The sequence below is a fragment of the Oncorhynchus gorbuscha genome, linkage group LG08 (genome assembly GCF_021184085.1).
Source record: "Oncorhynchus gorbuscha isolate QuinsamMale2020 ecotype Even-year linkage group LG08, OgorEven_v1.0, whole genome shotgun sequence".
Lineage (NCBI taxonomy): Eukaryota > Metazoa > Chordata > Actinopteri > Salmoniformes > Salmonidae > Oncorhynchus > Oncorhynchus gorbuscha.
The window spans coordinates 25,162,822-25,181,915 of record NC_060180.1 but is presented as its reverse complement, the minus strand read 5'-3'; the positions used below and the strand labels follow the sequence as shown (position 1 = coordinate 25,181,915).

The 19,094-nt window shown below is 41.9% G+C and overlaps 1 protein-coding gene across 1 annotated transcript; it reads right to left on the bottom strand.

Annotated features, from left to right (window-relative positions):
* Positions 1–223: 223 nt before the first annotated feature.
* On the bottom strand, positions 224–17,423 carry LOC124041398 (vertebrate ancient opsin). Its single transcript, XM_046358925.1, has 5 exons — positions 16,545–17,423; positions 14,521–14,731; positions 14,109–14,226; positions 13,678–13,911; positions 224–2,642 (listed from the first exon to the last, which is right to left on the bottom strand). The coding sequence occupies exons 1-5, from the start codon at positions 16,909–16,911 to the stop codon at positions 2,406–2,408; spliced, it is 1,167 nt and encodes a 388-aa protein (XP_046214881.1). The 5' UTR covers positions 16,912–17,423; the 3' UTR covers positions 224–2,405.
* Positions 17,424–19,094: the final 1,671 nt, after the last annotated feature.

Genomic DNA, 19,094 nt, shown 5'->3' with positions numbered 1-19,094 from the left:
ATCTCCTCCTTTACAATGGTATCGTTCACGTTGATTCAGAAACTCAGAAAACTCCTTTTAAAAAGATATCATCTTAAAATAATCAACCGTTTTCCTTGTATAGCCTGTGGATGTACCACGTTATGTCATCTCACAGGTGCTAATGCTTGCTGAGTTTGCCCTGTGGTTTTGTACGTCATGATTCAGAGACCCAGACATCATCACCACCAATAATTGCTTTTAAAAAATACATTTTAATCCAGTACAGACATTAGTTTTTCTAACAACTAGCATGCATGACCTGCAACTCATGACGAAATAGTTACACTAAAAACACAGCAGAACAATTCTCAACGTGCCACTGTAAGTACAATACAACAAACACTGTCGGAGGTGCATGATGGTCCAGGCAAAAATGAGAAAAATATATAAATTATACTTATTCGTCCACATTTGGACTGCTTCCTCAACTAGTATAGCAGTCTGATTCCTGTCCAAATCTCTGATGTGTTCTTAAAAATGTTCCTCTCCCTGTATTCTCGAAGGCGAGGTTACCACCCCTACTACCTGCTCATGTATCCTCAAAAAACGGAACATTGTCATATTGCGTTTGTGTGTGCAACGTGTATAGTCCTACAGTTTGTGTGTGTGTGTCTTGGTTTTACTATCCTTGTGGAGACTCGACCCTTATTCATACAAACCTTCATTTTCCGGCTTTGTTACATTCGTTCCGATAGACCAGTGAACAAGACCATGAAGTGTGGCAATGTGAGATGAATTTGTACATGTATGTATTTGTTGAGACTGACTCATGCAATATGATCAGGGTCTCTGCTGTACCCGGCAAATGGATATTATCACATATTATTATGGATATTATCACATTACTATTATTACTGTTCAACTTATTCAATGATGGTGCTGCACAGAATGGTGAACAAGAGACATTGTCAAGATACATTTACATAAGTTTGAATACACCTGAAACGTATTACTACATCTACTGTAACCAGTTCTAAAGTCAAGTGTTACAGTATCTTGTGCTACAATATTGCTGACTGTAGAGTCACGTTTTTTGATGTGATCCTCAATGTACAATGCTTTTGTGTACATTGCTACAGTATTTATCGGCGATAATGATGAGCAGAGCTACTCGGATTCACTGGACCCCTTCACAGAGTCCCATATACATTATTTCTCGACATACAATGTACAGTCACAGTGTGTTGAAGAAAGAACAGATTTTTTTTTGTGGACTCATCATAAATATACAGTCCCTCAGTGTCCCAGCAGAGCCAGCAGGGGGCCAGCTGCACCAAGCCTCATTGACTGTCTTTGTTTTGAATGGAAACTTCGCCATCGACTCTGCTCAAGAAGAGAAAGAAAAATGTACAGAAACATAGAAAGCAATATCCTCTCAGCAGTTGCCATCACAGGGGCTTCAAAGGGGAAAAGAGCTACAGATTAAAGCATTCTGACGGTAGCCAGCTCTCATCTTCTAAGTCTGGCTTTTCTGGGTGAGAGTAGGACTCGACACCTGCCCCCTCTGACAACGGTGATAATGCAGGTGGTGCACACTCGAGTTGTACAACTGATGTGCAGCGCATTTGGCACAGCAGTTGTGATACAACAGAGTACATCAGTTGTACAAGCTGAGTGTGTACGGACCCCCTCTAATACAACACACTGTTAGGTAGCTGATGACAATTAGGCCTATCAGAACAAAACTAACTCACGACTCAAGTAAAGTGGGAGGGAATCCCACAAGCAAATAGAACATCTACAGCCACGATTTCTAGCTTGCTGAATTGTTCATATTTAATCACTGTCAACAAACATTTAATGTTCTTGTCATAATAATGATAAGTAATGATGGAGGAGACTTAGAAGAATTAGCGTTTTTCGTGCTGAAAGAATCTTGTATTGTAGTGGAGAGAGGGCTAACGGGAGGATTGACTGGCCATGATTGTATAAGAGTCAGGACCTTGGTTTAAGGGCACCCTTTGGGTGGCAGTGTCCCCATCACAGCCTAAGGTAATTGAGGCGGGAAGAATGCCTCTCACTGGCCCTCTAACACCACTTCCAACAGCATCTGGTCTCCTACCTAGACATCAATCAGGCCTGACACTGCTTAGGCTCAGATGAAAGCCAGCAGAGAGAGGCAGTCAGGGTAGTCTGTCTGCTTGCCATACATTAAAGTATTATGTCCCTCTTTTGTGCTCCGGTTTCGGACAAGTTTCCTCTATTTTTACTAATACATACAAAATTAACCAGAGAACCTTTTGTGGTTACAGCTGGCATCTTTAAACTAACAATTATCACAAGAAGTTTGTGAGTAAGAGAAGATGCATCTGTATAAGAATGGAAAGGGAGGATGGAAAGGCAGTGTGGACTGGAGGTGGGGGGGAGGGGAGTCTTCTGTTGGCCTACATGGGACAGACTTTGTTCTCTGGGATCGGTAGCTGGGCGACGGAGCTGCACTCGCTCGGGGACTCCTCCTCATTCTTAGGCTGAGCATTGCCGCAGACCGGGATGCGGGCGGCGATGGCTGACATCTCGCCCCCCGTGCAGCTCTCCCCCGTCATTCCCGGTCGCTGCGATGTTGCGTTCATGTTCTCTGGCGCAGGCTTGCCGGTAAAGAGCTGGATCAGACACTTCCTGAACTGGACAAAGGTCAAAGGGCATTAGAACAGCCAATTGAAAAGAAAATGTCAGAAAGCCAGTGTTCCTTCAGTAAGAAGGGGGATAAAAACATTTTTAAACGGGAATGAAATAAATGTTATTTTTGGACAAGTTCTTAAAGCACCTTCATTGTTTCTTAACATGTAGGCTTCTGATTAGTGCCTTATGAACAGTACCCAGGTGATAAGGTGATAGTCACTTATTGCCTTGCAGTGTGATATCTGAACGGGCAGGATACTGTAGCTCCTCATAAAAAGAAGCAGATACGCGGTAGACAGTTACATGGCTGTGCAGGTAGGAGATATGCATCATACTTATCAATAGATGTTCAGCACATATTGCAACATACTGCCATTGCTTTTTTGCTATTTGTTTAAAAGACAGATAGGATGGAGTACTGACCATCATCCTCCTGCTGAAGAAAACACATCAATGGCATGCCAATTGTGTCTAAAAGGGTGGGAGAAAAAAAACTCTAAAAAGCTCTGAATCATTACTTGTTTCCACATTACCTTGCAGATAAAACTGTTACGTGACTGACCTTTTTTTGCAAGCTTTTTCTGTCCCAAAAGCAGATTCCAGGAAAACCCTCAATGCATCGCCCCCCAGCAAATTCAAGCATGACCTGTGCCACTATTGAAGTTTCCATTTCAACATAAAGTCCAAGCTAATGCTTCTCACTTCTTTACTTTCCCAAAGGCTGCTGAATCGCGGGTTGTAGACAATGCTGCTTTTAAAAGGGAATTAAAAGGGAATTTCACATTGAGACGACATATCCCACTGGGAACAGACGTCAGTTCAACTTCTAGTTATGATGTACATTTGGTTGAGTTTTCAGCTGATGTAAATTCAACGTGAAATACATTTGATTAAAAAATCACCATGTCATTGGATGTATGATAAAAGCTGGGTGAAAAAAGACAAAATGCCCTTACTTTGGTTACTTGTTGCAAATCCAATCAGTTTTCAATGTTGATTCAACGTCATCACATCATTGATTCAACCAGTTTTTGCCCAGTGGGATGCTGCCTTTGCAGTGAAAGCAATCTCTGCGAATGTGGGAACATTGCCTTGAAAAGTTGCATTGACTACAACCCACGATCGGATTGGATCCTGTCCTATTCTCAAATGGATGTTCACTTTAGATTCGCAGTGTTTTGTCCACTGACCTTGAAATCTTTAAGGCTTTAGCAGAGAATACATTTGATTGTTTGTTTGACAAATGTGTTCGCTTGATCTTCCAAAATAGACCAACAAGAAAGCAACTATGGCACAGTATGTGTCATACCAAGCATAAGGTCATAAATGTGTCAACTTAATGGAACTATGAATGGCTTGAGCAAAATAACATCAACAACACCTTTTCTGTCCCATTGAAAGGCTATTCTGGAGGCTAGATGGTTTTCCAAAATGAAGAAGGCAAACATCATAACATTTCACACCACTCAGCTAAATGGACAACACATTTCAATTCCCGTATTTCTGTGCACTGGACATAGACAGCAGGATTGTGTGTCAGAAGAGCTTTGCTGAGTGGTACAGTGGTTCTGTATAGCTCAGTTGGTAGAGCATGGCACTTGCAATATCAGAATAGTGGGTTCGATTCTTCGGACCACCCATGTAAAATGTATGCATGATGACTCTTGTTTTGGATAAAAGCTTCTGGTAAATGGCATATATTATTATTACTAATATTCATAATAATAATATGCCATTTAGTAGTATTATGGTACAGAGCAGGATGTACTGGCATTCTCCTAAAAAATTGTTTTTCATCTTGCCACATATAGTAATTTTTATTTGGATTTCATGTAATGGACATACACAAAATAGTCCAAATTGGTGAAGTGAAATGAAATAAATAACTTGTTTCAAAAAATATAAAACGGAAAAGTGGTGCGTGCATATGTATTCACCCCCTTTGCTATGAAGCCCCTAAATAAGATCTGGTGCAACAAATTATCTTCAGAAGTCATATAATTAGTTAAATTAAGTCCAACTGTGTGCAACCTAAGTGTCACATGATCTGTCACATGATCTCAGTATATAGACACACCTGTTCTGAAAGCCCCAGAGTCAGAAACACCACTAAGCAAAGGGCACCACCAAGCAAGCAGCATCATGAAGACCAAGGAGCTCTCCAAACAGGTCAGGGACAAAGTTGTGGAGAAGTACAGATCAGTTTTGGGTTATGAAAAAAATATCAGAGACTTTGAACATCCCACGGAGCACCATTAAATCCATTATTAAAAAATGGAAAGAATATGGCACCACAACAAACCTGCCAAGAGAGGGCCGCCCACCAAAACTCACAGACCAGACAAGGAGGGCATTCATCAGAGAGGCAACAAAGAGACAAAAAAAACCCTGAAGGAGCTGCAAAGCTCCACAGCGGAGACTGGAGTATCAGTCCATAGAACTATTTTAAGCCGTACACTCCACAGAACTGGGCTTTAAGGAAGAGTGGCCAGAAACAAATAAGCAAACATGTTTGGTGTTCGCCAAAAGGCATGTGGGAGACTCCCCAAACATATGGAAGAAGGTACTCTGGTCAGATGAGACTACAATTGAGATTTTTGGCCATCAAAGAAAACGCTATGTCTGGCGCAAACCCAACACCTCTCATCACCCTTGAGAACACCATGAAACCTGTTTCAGTCTTCCAGAGATTTGAGACCTGGACAGAGGTTCACCTTCCAGCAAGACAATGACCCTAAGCATACTGCTAAAGCAACACTCGAGTGGTTTAAGGGGAAACATTTGAATGTTTTGGAATGGCCTGGTCAAAGCCCAGAACTGAATCCAATTGAGAATCTGTGGTATGGCTTAAAGATTGCTGTACACCAGAGGAACCCATCCAACTGGAAGGAGGTGGAGCAGTTTTGCCTTGAAGAATGTGCAAAAATCCCAGTGGCTAGATGTGCCAGGCTTATAGAGACATTCCCCAAGAGACTTGCAACTGTAACAGCTGCAAAGGTAGCTCTACAGTATTGACTTTGGGGGGGGGGGTGAATAATAATGGTGAATTCATTTTTTATTAGATTTTTTTTATCATATTTTGCTTCTTCAAAGTGGTAGGCATGTAGTGTAAATCAAATGATACAAACCTCCCAAAAAACATTTTTATTCCAGGTTGTAAGGCAACAAAATAGGAAAAATGCCAAGAGGTGTGAATATTTTCGCAAGCCACTGTATGGCCAGGGACATGAGTACACATGATGTAATGCTAACAGAGTGTACTGAGTCAAGCATTCCTCTGCATTGATCCCTTTCTCAGTGCAGTAGCTGCTTGTGTACAGTGAATCTTGTGCTGGGACCAAATAAAGACCTATATGTCTCTTTCTCTAATAACTTTCTCTTTCTCTCTAACCTACTATAATAGCCTTCACAACAAGGCTCACGGGTCTTCGTGCAACAGAGCCAGGGCTGAACAAAGCACACCCCAATCAGCTTAGAAAGAGAGAGAGATGGGAGAGAGTAGGAAGGGAAGGGGATGCTCCTTGATAATGCACTACTTTAGTAGCAGGCCTGTCAATCAAGTCATTCCCAAATGTTAATTCTCTTCAGGCTTCACAATGCTTAAATCATGTGTACGTGCCCCTCTGTAGGACTGGGTAGATTACAGTCCCAAGATGCCATATAACTTATTTTGTATATAACATTTCTGCCACCATTTCTTATGACCGAAAAGATCTTCTACATATCAGGACAGTGATTACTCACCTCGTACTGGAAGAAGATTTTTTTTTAAAGAGTCGGACACAAAGGATTTACTTCAGACACCCAACAAGGCCCTCATCCCCATCATACGAAGGAGAAAGAGACCGAGATATCGGGGAGGTAGGTTGGGGTGCCTTGTAAGGATCCATCGGCGAGTGAGTAATCTGCCTTTACCATCAGTCCTATTAGCCAACGTACAATAATTGGATAACAAAATAGAACTACGATCAAATATGTTCAACAATGAAATACTGTAATATTGTATGTTTCACCGAGTCGTGGCTGAACGACAACATGAATAACATACAGCTGGTGGGTTTTACACTGCATCGGCAAGATAGAACAGCCGCCTCCGGTAAGACAAGGGGCACGAAATCTAATAGTAAGGAAGTCTTGAGGTTTTGCTCACCCGAGGTAGAGTATCTCAAGATAAGCAGCGAGTTGCCCCCCCCCCCCCCCGGGTTGTGCCGCTGCTCCAATTTCAACTGTTCTGCCTGCGGCTGTGGAACCCTGACTTGTTCACTGGACGTGCTACCTGTCCCAGACCTGCTGTTTTCAACTCTCTAGAGACAGCAGGGGCGGTAGAGATACAACTTAATGATCGGCTATGAAAAGCCAACGGACATTTACTCCTGAGGTGCTGACCTGTTGCACCCTCGACAACTACTGTGATTATTATTGTCCTTCTGTAGCTCAGTTGGTAGAGCATGGCGCTTGTAACGCCAGGGTAGTGGGTTCGATCCCCGGGACCACCCATACGTAGAATGTATGCACACATGACTGTAAGTCGCTTTGGATAAAAGCGTCTGCTAAATGGCATATATATTATTATTTGACCATGCTGGTCATTTATGAACATCTGAACATCTTGGCCATGTTCTGTTATCTCCACCAGGCACAGCCAGAAGAGGACTGGCCACCCCTCATAGCCTGGTTCCTCTCTAGGTTTCTTCCTAAGTTTTGGCCTTTCTAGGGAGTTTTTCCTAGCCACCGTGCTTCTACACCTGCATTGCTTGCTGTTTGGGGTTTTAGGCTGGGTTTCTTGAACAGCACTTTGAGATATCAGCTGATGTAAGAAGGGCTATATAAATACATTTGATTTGATGAAAACGCTCATCCAGAGGTGGCACTCCTAGTGTCCGGGGATTTCAATGCAGGGAAACTTAAATCCGTTTTACCTCATTTCTACCAGCATGTTAAATGTGCAACCAGAGGGGAACAAAAAACTCTAGACCACCTTTACTCCACACAGAGAGACACATACAAGGCTGTCCTTCGCCCTCCATTTGACAAATCTGACCATAATTCTATCCTCCTCATTCCTGCTTACAAGCAAAAACTAAAGTTGGAAGTACCAGTGACTCGGTCAATAAAGAACTGGTCAGATTACGCAGATGCTAAACTACAAGACTGTTTTGCCTGCACAGACTGGAACATGTTCTGGGATTCTTCCGATGGCATTGAGAAGTACACCGCATCAGTCATAAATAAGTGCATCAATGACATCATCCCCACAGTGATTGTACATTCATACCCCAACCAGAAGCCATGGATTACAGGCAAGATCCGCACTGAACTAAAGGGTAGAGGTGCCGCTTTCAAGGAGCAGGACTCTAACCCGGAAGATTATAGGAAATCCTGCTATGCCCTCTGACGAACCATCAAACAGGTAAAGTGTCAATACAGGACTAATATTGAATCGTACTACACCGGCTCCGACACTCGTCGGATGTGGCAGGGCTTGCAAACTATTACAGACTACTAAGGGAAGGACAGCCGTGAGCTTCCCAATAATATGAGCCTACCAGATGAGCTAAATTACTTCTAAGCTCGCTTTGAGGCAAGCAACACTGAAGCATGCATGAGAGCATCAGCTGTTCCAGATGACTGTGTGATCACACTCTCCGTAGCCCATGTGAGTAAGACCTTTAAACAGGTCAACATTCACAAGGCTGCAGGGCCAGACGGATCACCAGGACTTGTACTCTGAGCATGTGCTGACCAACTGGCAAGTGTCTTCACTGACATTTTCAACCTCTCCTTAACTGAGTCTGTAATACCAATATATTTCAAGCAGACCACCATAGTCCCTGTGCCCAAGAACACCAAGGTAACCTGCCTAAATGACTACCAACCCATAGCACTCACATCTGTAGCTATGAATTGCTTTGAAAGGCTGGTCATGGCTCACAACAACACCATTATCCCAGAAACCCTAGACCCACTCCAATTTGCATACTGCCCCAACAGATCCACAAATGTTGCAATCTCTATTGCACTCCACAAAGCCCTTTCCCACCCGGACAAAAGGAACACCTATGTGAGAATGCTATTCATTGACTCCATATCAGCGTTCAACCCCATAGTGCTCTCTAAGCTCATCACTAAGCTAAGGACCCTGGGACTACACACCTCTCTCTGCAACTGGATCCTGGACTTGCTGATGGGCCGCCCCCAGGTGGTAAGGGTAGGTAACAACCCATCCGCCGTGCTGATCCTCAACACGGGGGCCCCTCAGGGGTACTCAGTCCCCTCCTGTACTCCCGGTTTACTCACGACTGCATGGCTAGGCATGACTCCAACACTATCATGAAGTTATCCGATGACACAACAGTGGTAGTCCTGATCACCGACAATGATGAGACAGCCTATAGGGAGGAGGTCAGAGACCTGGCCGTGTGGTGCCAGGATAACAACCTCTCCCTCAACTTGATCAAGTCAAAGGAGATGATTGTGGACAACAGGAAAAGGAGGACCAAGCAGGCCCTCATTCTCATCGATGGGGCTGTAGTGGAGCAGGTTGAGAGCTTAAAGTTCCTTGGTGTCCCCATAACCAATAAACTGACATGGTCTAAGCACACCAAGACTGTCATGAAGAGGGCATGACAAAACCTACTCCCCCTCAGAAGACTTAAAGGATTTAGCATGGGTCCTCAGATCCTCAAAAAGTTATACAGCAGCACCATCGAAAGCATCCTGACTGGTTGCATCACTACCTGGTATGGAAACTGCTCAGCCTCCGACCGCAAGGCACTACAGAGGGTAGTGCATACGACCCAGTACATCACTGGGGCCAAGTTCCATGCCATCCAGGACCTCTACACCAGTCGGTGTCAGAGGAAGGCCCTAAAAATTGTCAAAGACTAGCCACCATAGTCATAGAATGTTCTCTCTGCTACCGCACCGAAAGCTTCTACCCCCAAGCCATAAGACTCCAGAACAGCTAGTCAAATGGCTAGCCAGACTATTTGCATTGTCCCCCCTCTTTTACTTCCTGTTTACTATCTATGCATAGTCACTTTAACTCTACCTACATGTACATATTACCTCAATTACCTCGACTACCCTGTGCCCCCGCACATTGACTCTGTAAAGGTAACCCCTGTATATAGCCTCACTACTGTTATTATTATTTTTTTTACTCCTCTATTTTTAACTTCACACTTATTTTTCCTAACTGCATTGTTGGTTAAGGGCTTGTACGTAAGCATTTCTACACCTGTTGTATTTGGCACGTGACAAAGAAAAATGTGATTTGATTTGATATGGCACAAGAGAGAGACTATGGCATGCCAACCTTTCATCACACATCCACAGACAAAACTTAATTTGCTCAATTATTAATCAAAAACTTCTGCCTGACAACTGTGATCTTTGGGGACTGTGGTTCCCCATTTGTATTTTGTGGGACTGACCTTGTAAGATCAAAGCTCGTTCTTTTAAGAAATATCAAAGGATAATGGTAGAACGTTCCCCCTTGACCTTGCTGTGACCTGTGTATGATATACTTTGAACCTGTCTATGGTATAAATCTGCTTTACTGTACAGAAGTCATCCATTGTAGGAATCCTCCTATGTCTCTCTGACACTATTGTGTAACTTCCACACAGACCCCATTGCTTAAGGTCAGTTGACTTTTCCAACTGTCCTACATCTTAGGTATGTTGATGCCAGGATCTGCCTGCTAGCTGTCCTTATTTATATTTATTTACATCCCCTGCTCTTTTATAAATACAGTGACCTATTTACAGGACAGATCTAAAGTGGAGCAGCCAGTCAGATGGACCTATATCAGAGAGAATACTATTTATTTTGGTTGTCATAGAAGCCATCAATCCTGAGAAACCAACAGTATCACCACAATGGGAACGAGAAACAAAGTCTCATGCGCGTGCTAACATCCATTTACATCAAAAATATAGATTTGGTATAAAAAAAAGGAAAAATGTGTTATTTAATGCCTTTCATTGACCAAATTCATTGTGGCTTTGTGTAAATCTAAATCTACAGCGCACTCGGAAAGTTTTCAGACACCTTAACTTTTTCCAAATTTCGTTACGTTACAGCAATAATGACAAAGTGAAAAAAAGTTTTTTTAATTTGTGCAAATGTATTTAAAAAATAAATGAAAACTGAAATGACTTATTTACATACACTACGGGTCAAAAGTTTTAGAACACCTACTCATCCAAGGGTTTTTCTTTATTGGTACTATTTTCTACATTGTAGAAAAATACTGAAGACATCAAAACTATGAAATAACACATATGGAATAATGTAGTAACCAAAAAAAGTGTTAAACAAATCAAAATATATTTTATATTTGAGGTTCTTTGAATAGCCACCCTTTGCCTTGATGACAGCTTTGAACACTCTTGGCATTCTCTCAACAAGCTTCACCTGGAATGATTTTCCAACAGTCTTGAAGGAGTTCCCACATATGCTGAGCACTTGTTGGCAATATGAGGGCGGGAGAACCTTCCAGAAGGACAACCATGTCTGCAGCACTCCACCAGATGGAAGCACCTCCTCAGTAAAAGGCACATGCCAGCCCAAAGGACTCTCAGACCATGAGAAACAAGATTCTCTAGTTTGATGAAACCAAGATTGAACTCTTTGACCTGAATGTTAAGGGTCATGTCTTGAGGAAACCTTCCACCATTCCTACGGTGAAGCATAGTGGTGGCAGCATCATGCTTTGGGGATGTTTTTCAGCGGCAGGGACTGGGAGACCAGTCAGGATCGAGGGAAAGATGAACGGAGCAAAGTACAGAGAGATCCTTGATGAAAACCTGCTCAAGAGTGCTCAGGACCACAGACTGAGGCAAAGTTTCAGGACAATGACCCTAAGCACACAGCCAAGACAACGCAGGAGTTGCTTCGGACCAGTTTCTGAATGTCCTTGAGTGGCCCAGCCAGAGCCCGGACTTGAACCCGATTTAACATCTCTGGAGATAGCTGTGCAGTGACGCTCCCCACCTGACAGAGTTTGAGAGGATCTGGAGAGAAGTATGGGAAAAACTCCCCAAATACAAGTGTACCAAGTGTGTAGCGTCATACCCAAGAAGACTCAAGGCTCTAATCACTGCCAAAGGTGCTTCAACAAAGTACTGAGTATAGGGACTGAATACTTATGTAATTGTTTTTTAAAATTTAATACATTTGCATAACAAAATGGCTTTGACATTATGGTGTACTGTGTGTAGATTGATGAGTAAAATGTTGTTTTTATAAATAGGCTGTAGTGTAACAAATTGTGGAAAAAGTCAACGGGTCTGAATACTCTGTATATCTCTCTTTAAATGAGCAGAGAGAAATCAAGAACCCCTGATAATAATATGTATATATTTTTTGTTTAACCTTTATTTACCTAGGCAAGTCAGTTAAGAACAAATTCTTATTTACAATGATGGACTACCCCGGCCAAACCCTAAACCGGACGACGCTGGGCCAATTTTTACGCTGCTCGACGGGACTCCCAATCATGGCCGTTTGTGATACAGCCTGGAATCAAACCAGGGTGTGTAGCGACGCCTCGAGCACTGAGATGCAGTGCCTTAGACCGCTGCGCCACTCAGGATAATAAGAATAATACATTGTTTAACGCATATCCCATTCTCAATGTGCAGAATATCTTTTGGTAATTGCAAGAAAAACTGGTACCTCCCTGCGGATCGAGGAGCTGATGCATTTTTAAAGCAGCCAGCCAGCATGGACAGTTCTACATTCTATATTTCACGTCATTTATTCATACACCATACATTATTTAAGGACAGGCTAACACCCAAAAACAAACAAAAAAGAACTGTCAGCTGAGTTTTCCTCAAAGGCTTTCATCCGACGACTAACAATTGATGATGCCTCTCAGCTCTGTGTCAGTTGAGTGAGACTTGCCACAACCTGGCAGAGAACTGGTGGGCATTTTTCCTCCTGAAAACTGCCAAATTGTATTTCCATTCACATTGCAGAATTCAGAGAATTCATAAGCAACAGGCCAGGATTAAATCAGATCAGCAGTAAACCATGTTAGCCAACAAACGCATCATTTATCATTGCTTTTGTTTAGGCGGTGTCAGCGGTGTCATTGCGTTAGAGCTGTCAAATCGGTAATTGGCTGCTCTTGTGGTAATTGTCATGAAACCACACCTGTCCTTAAATCCAACCCGTGTTAGATGTTCAGAATGAGAAAGTGTAGGCTACATAGAAATAACGATACCAATAACAGGGATTTATAGAAGCCTGACCGAGGTGTAGATTATATCACACATTCCTGTCACGTTCTGACCTTTATTTCCTTTGTTTTGTCATTATTTAGTATGGTCAGGGCGTGAGTTGGGGTGGGCAGTCTATGTTTGTTTTTCTATGATTCGGGTATTTCTATGTTTCGGCCTAGTATGGTTCTCAGAGGCAGGTGTCATTAGTTGTCTCTGATTGAGAATCATACTTAGGTAGCCTGGGTTTCACTGTGTGTTTGTGGGTGACTGTTCCTGTCTCTGTATTTGCACCAGATAGGACTGTTTTGGGGTTTCACGTTTTTGTATTCAGTTGTTCATGTGTACATTTACATATTAAAAGAACCATGGACACTTACCACACCGCATATTGGTCCTCTGATCCTTTTCGCCTCTCCTCTTCGGAAGAGGAGGAGGAAATCCCTTACAATTCCAGTCTTCAAATTTTGTAATGTAGCTGCATGGGATTTCTACTAATGCAATTCAGTGCATCCAATGGCATGTCCGCGATAGGTAATGCCAGGAGCAGCTTGTGGATATGACAGCTTCTAACACAGTTACACCTCCGACACCACCGAAACAAAAGCCATCACAAACTATGTTACTGTTGATCTGATTGTATCCTGGCCTTATTCACAGTACACCTGGGAATGGTTGTCTAAAACCTTGGACAACAATAATAACAGCAATATCACAGTTCCATACGGTGTAAGCCTTCAATGTAATTAACAACTCAGAGAATGTCATAAGTAGCCATGCGTTCAGGGGGGAAAGAGTGAGATACCTGTTTGTTCATGAAGACGTAGATGACTGGGTTGTAGACTGCGGCCGTCTTGGAGAAGAAAGCGGGCGCGGCAGCCAGTCTGGGGTCCAGGTAGATGGTGGGACAGGCTGTGACAATGATGGAGAAGGCTGCGTAGGGTGTCCAGCCCACCAGGTAAGCGACGATCATCACCACCACCATGCGGCTCACCTGGCGCTCCGGTTTCTTGGCATTACCCAGCCTGCCATGGGACACCTGAGGATTGACGTGACAACAAACAGCTTAGGTTATTGAGCTATAAAGTCTGTCATGTAAGTTTATTTAAAGGACATAATGACAAGACAATTACAAAAAAATATTCCCAAGCATGTGCTTGCTAGTCAACCAAGGACTACTTTGGTTCAGTTGCATCCTCTGCCAGTAGTGCCAGTATTCTATACATGGATACTGGCCTTCCTCAGCTTCTGTAGGAGCTTCCCATAGCAGTAGATGATCACCCCCAAGGGCATTATGAAGCAGGTCACAAAGAAGGTGATGATGTAGGTGTGATTCCAAATATTGTTGGAATACCTGAGGTCAGAGGAAAGTAGATCATAAACATTTGAATTACATTTCCACCATTTTCTACATGGCCCAGTCATATGACAATGTTAACTATTCCTTTAAAGGGGATATCTGTAGTTCACACAACCATTTTTTGCCATGTCCAAATGCCACTGCAATTCGAAAATCCCAATGCTATTCAAGAATGACCCGTGTGTACCTAACTGCGTGTATGATACAAACAGGAGGTTGATGTTGCTGTACATCCACAGTATGTTTACTATAGGATGTGTGCCCTCTGCTCTCTCTGTTGCCTCTCACCAATTGGGCTCGCAGGTGGTGCCGATCTTACTGACGGTGTAGCTGCACCAGCCGAACACAGGAGGGATAGTCCAGATGAAGGAGAAGGTCCAGACGAACAGCAGGCCCAGCGCTGCATGCTTCCCCCTCAGACGGACATTCCCCAGAGGCCGGCAGATCACAAAGTAGCGCTCGAAGGACAGGACCGCCAGGGACCACATAGCCACAATCCCTGAAAGAAGGGTATTATGAAGGGTAAATACTGTTTCAAATATGTTTTATTGTGGAACATAGAGTCAAATGTACAAGTTTATAAACAGGATTGAGGGCTCCCTTTGAAATATAGAAGCTAACAGTGAAATGCATGGAAAATTAAAGAAAAGGGGCTAACTAGAACCCTAAAAGGATTTTAGGCTGTTCCTGTAGGATAACCCTGTCTGATTCCAGATAGAGCACTTTTTCGTTCCAGGAAGAACCCTCAAATAACCCTTCAGTGTTAAGGTTCTAGCGGGAACCAAAAGGGTTCAGTTCTACCACAGGGACAGCGGAAGAACACTTTATGGTTCTAGGTAGCTCCTTTTTCAAAGAGTGCATGTACATGATATTCACATAGCATTGTGACAATGTCAGAGAATAGGCAGAGCACTATGATTCCAACCACAATAGGATTTTGAGTTACAGTCTCAGCAAGAGTTATGCAAATGTTACAGCACTTGGGGTATAGCTACAGCAATTTTCAGGATATATATAATCCATGTAAGAGGTACATATTGAGGTACACTTACCTCAAATAGACTAATGATGCAGTAAAGGTACATTAAGCTGCCTCCTTAATAGAGTGAAAAAGCTGTACTTAATTACAGTATAATTCACTCTCAAAGGTTTGCTTATGTACTACAGTCTCTGGGGCAAGACTACAGTCTCAGAATTGTTGTTGTAGAATAGCATATAAAGGACCCAAATAAGTGCTATTTGGGTCACACGTGAAATAAGGAGCAGGCCCTATTCCTTTTGTGTAATTATGAAACTGCTCAACTCCATTGCTATACTAATAATCTGCTAATGTTAATGCAATGCTGTTACTAGTGTAATGACAGTGATATTACACAGGTATACTTATTATAAAGTATTGCCCTACTGCCCTTTGTTTCAAATAATTGTTTGAGAATGCTACAAAGGTATCTACAATCACTTTGATTTATTAGAAAATTGGATACAACTATGTTAATAATTCATACAGCTGTGTGCATTTACTGAACCTTCTTTGACCCCAAAAATGTCCAGCTGGGATCTTCTCAATGAGGATCACAATTGTTTTTAACTATGACTGACAACTATTTATCCTGTTGGATCAGAGCAGCAACTTGTGTATAGTCTATCTCGATTCTATTCCATCACGATCAACTAATACACACTAATCCCCAAAGACATATGAAACTGGGCAGGCAGCATGTTCTCTGAAGTCGAAATACTCGGACCAGCATGGAAATAATCCACTACTGCGTTTGTGACATACTCTCTCCAGGGGCCTCACCTCTCTCAGCATGTCTTACATACAAACCAGCTCAAAAACAAATGGATTAAGGCGTCATACTAAACAGATTACTGCCTTCTGATGTAATGAGTAGCTACTGTAGCCTACCTTCCCAGCAACAACGTGTTTTCACTGTTGACTATAAGGCTATGTTGTGCAACAAAAAAAGTGTGTGTTTCCTAAATTGGATAATGTTGTCACGCGATCCACATCTGTTTGTCATTTTGGCATAAGTTTTAGGTACATTTTTCACCGTAACACAATGCTTTAAAAGAACTGCGAAATGCACTGCAAATGATGGATGCCTTCTTTTCGGCTGTCTTTAAAAAAAACTGTCTAAGAAACCAATCTAACAAATAAACAGTCAATCAAGTCTTTGACTTTCAAATGTTATTCTTTTTGCAACATTTTGGAAACTAAACAGCTCCAACACTGACACCTACAGTAAGTGTGAAATTACCCCAGCATCCAATTTATTCAGATACATAACCATGAACCATGCTGAACTTACCGAAATAGGTGACAGCGAAACCTTCCAAAACGCAAGCCCAATTTCCAAGGAAAAAATACCCTTTGGCGTTAGTTAGAAAACTTATGGTTCCACCGGTGAGTGACACAAGGAAGTCAGCGAGAGATAAATTAACTATGATATAATTTAAGGGCTGTCTCAGTTGTTTGAACTTGTAAGTGGCCAACATAACAGTGAAATTTTCAAAGAGAGACAGAGATGTTATAACAAACATCAAGGTAGCCAAAACTGCGAAATTCCAAGGTGCAAGATTTGTTATTGGACCAGTGAACGGATCAGCGTGTGGTTTGTAGATCTCTGATGCCTCGGTATAAGAAACACCATTTACTGCAATTCTTAAAGTATCCATTGTCCATGTCCAAATAATTGCACGCGACCTTAGAGTAATATTAATATTGCACTTGGGGGTTATGTAAAGGGTCTGAGATTTTGTGGTCCATATGTCTCATTTTCACAACTTAATTTGGACTCTCATCCTCTGAGTCGCGCGTAAAAAAACATTCGTTTGAAAAAAAATGACTGGATCAACAGCCATCGCTTGAAATCTGTAATAGACTACTTGTCATTGAGTAGGTTGAACTTCAGATCTTGATATCCGCATTTTGTATGAAATAACCTATTTTGGACCAAAGCGACGAATCCACAGTTATTCAGAGTTCAAAGATGATCAAAGTGCGCCTGCATTCTCGAAAACAGCAACGGTAAACCAAAAGGGTAAAAGCAGTGCTGCAAATAAACGAACACTTTATAAATGAATGTGTGGGGGCAGAATCGAAGTCTTGAGAAGGCACACCAACAACTAAATAGGTGACTGATGAGCAGCATCTTGTATGCGCTTATATAGCCGGTAGTCGACTCGCTCCAACAACTCCTGCCCTCGAGGAAACGCAAAACCTAGCTACTTGTCAGATGTGCAAATGAGGTCGGTTTGCGACAAATCCGCTGACTTTCACTTTCATATTTTGAATATGCTTTTTTATGCGTAATTTTGCAACTACAGGCATTTTTGGTCATTTCTATTTTTTTTTTTAATGTTTCTTGAAAATACTTTCATCAATTGAAATAGTTTTCTCATTTTGTGAGGAACCGTAAACTTATATTGGCTGTGACCATTTTATTCGACAATACATTTTACTCCGTTTTCAAAACACGTTTCTGCAGTTTTCATTGCCATCACATAACAAAACATTCCGTTTTAATTTAAAACTGAATGACAAACAGATTGGATTTTTTGATTATTTTATCTGTCTATAGTATTTGGTACTACCACATTTAAGAAATCATTATTTTAATTCCTTAATCCATAAATATGGGCCTGCGCTGGCTGTGCTTGTATACTCTCACGGAGGCTACCATTGCATCAACAAGGCAATGTCTTGCTGAAATAGTTATATATTTGTAATTTTGACAGTAGTTACACTGTAAAGAGGTTACCTTGAATTGACAGTGGTTTACAGGCAGCTCGGTGGTAAATACTATTCTGTATTTAATATTACAGTATATCTACTGTAATATAAAGATGGTATCGAAGCAAGTACTGTGTAATGACACACAGTACAATACCATAAAATGTACTGTATTATACTTTTTTTTTTTATAATGCTACTGTAATTGGAATGGATGAATGAAATGTATCAAGGGGAGGGGCTTGTATTTCAGTTTTTTACTGTAACTACAAGGGATTGGTGCAAGCAGGTTGGCTGATAGGTAAAGTATTTACACATTACAGCATATTATTTCATATTTGGTGTTTTATATCACTTGCACTTCTAGAGGCCTAACAAAGTCTTCCAAACTGGCATCGACAACAGGAAAAAATGACATGGCAAGACTAGCTGCAACTCCAATCTTGCCTCATAAACAACAGGGGAAGAATAACAGTGAAATGCTTACTAACGGGCCCCCCAAAATTCAATAATGTAGAAATAATAACACAAGGAATAAATACACAATGAGTAGCGAAAACTTGGCTACATACACGGTTATCTAATCTGTCCCCTATACATTTTAAATTGATGGGGCACTATAATCACATAGGAGTTACATCGTTACAGTATTCTCCCTCACCGGTGCAACAAATAAAGCATCTTACAAGGCACGCTTCAAAATGTGTTAATAGGCCCGAAACAACAATTCCAAGTCACATGCGCCGAATACAACAACCTTACCATTCACTCACTGGTGCTCAAAAGGGTTTTGGTGCTCCCAAGATACTATATGATACTTTATTCTGATGGGGTGGAATTACATTACCATTTGCAATACAACAATTTTCCCATAATGCATCATCATTTACGGGAGAGGGGTTGTGGACCGAAGCCACATGACTTTGACTTGAGTCTAACTCCAGTGACAAATTTGATGACTTGATTGGACTGGATAGAAAATAAAATAACTTGACTCACACTTGGAGACTCAAGATTTGGGACTCGACTTTGACTTGAGACTGATGACTTGAAGTTATCTGGCCAGGTTTTGTAACTCACTTTGTAGCACAGGTTCATTGAAGATTAGCCTACTCTCCACGCATCC

Bases quoted from the DNA above. Each gene is read 5' to 3' on its own strand.
- LOC124041398 (XM_046358925.1), bottom strand. From the start codon at position 16,911: ATGGATACTTTAAGAATTGCAGTAAATGGTGTTTCTTATACCGAGGCA. The intron at 14,732-16,544 runs GTAAGTTCAGCA...CCCTTCTTTCAG, and splicing joins TTTCGCTGTCACCTATTTCG to GGATTGTGGCTATGTGGTCC. The intron at 13,912-14,108 runs GCCAGTATCCAT...GTCAATCCTCAG, and splicing joins TCCTACAGAAGCTGAGGAAG to GTGTCCCATGGCAGGCTGGG.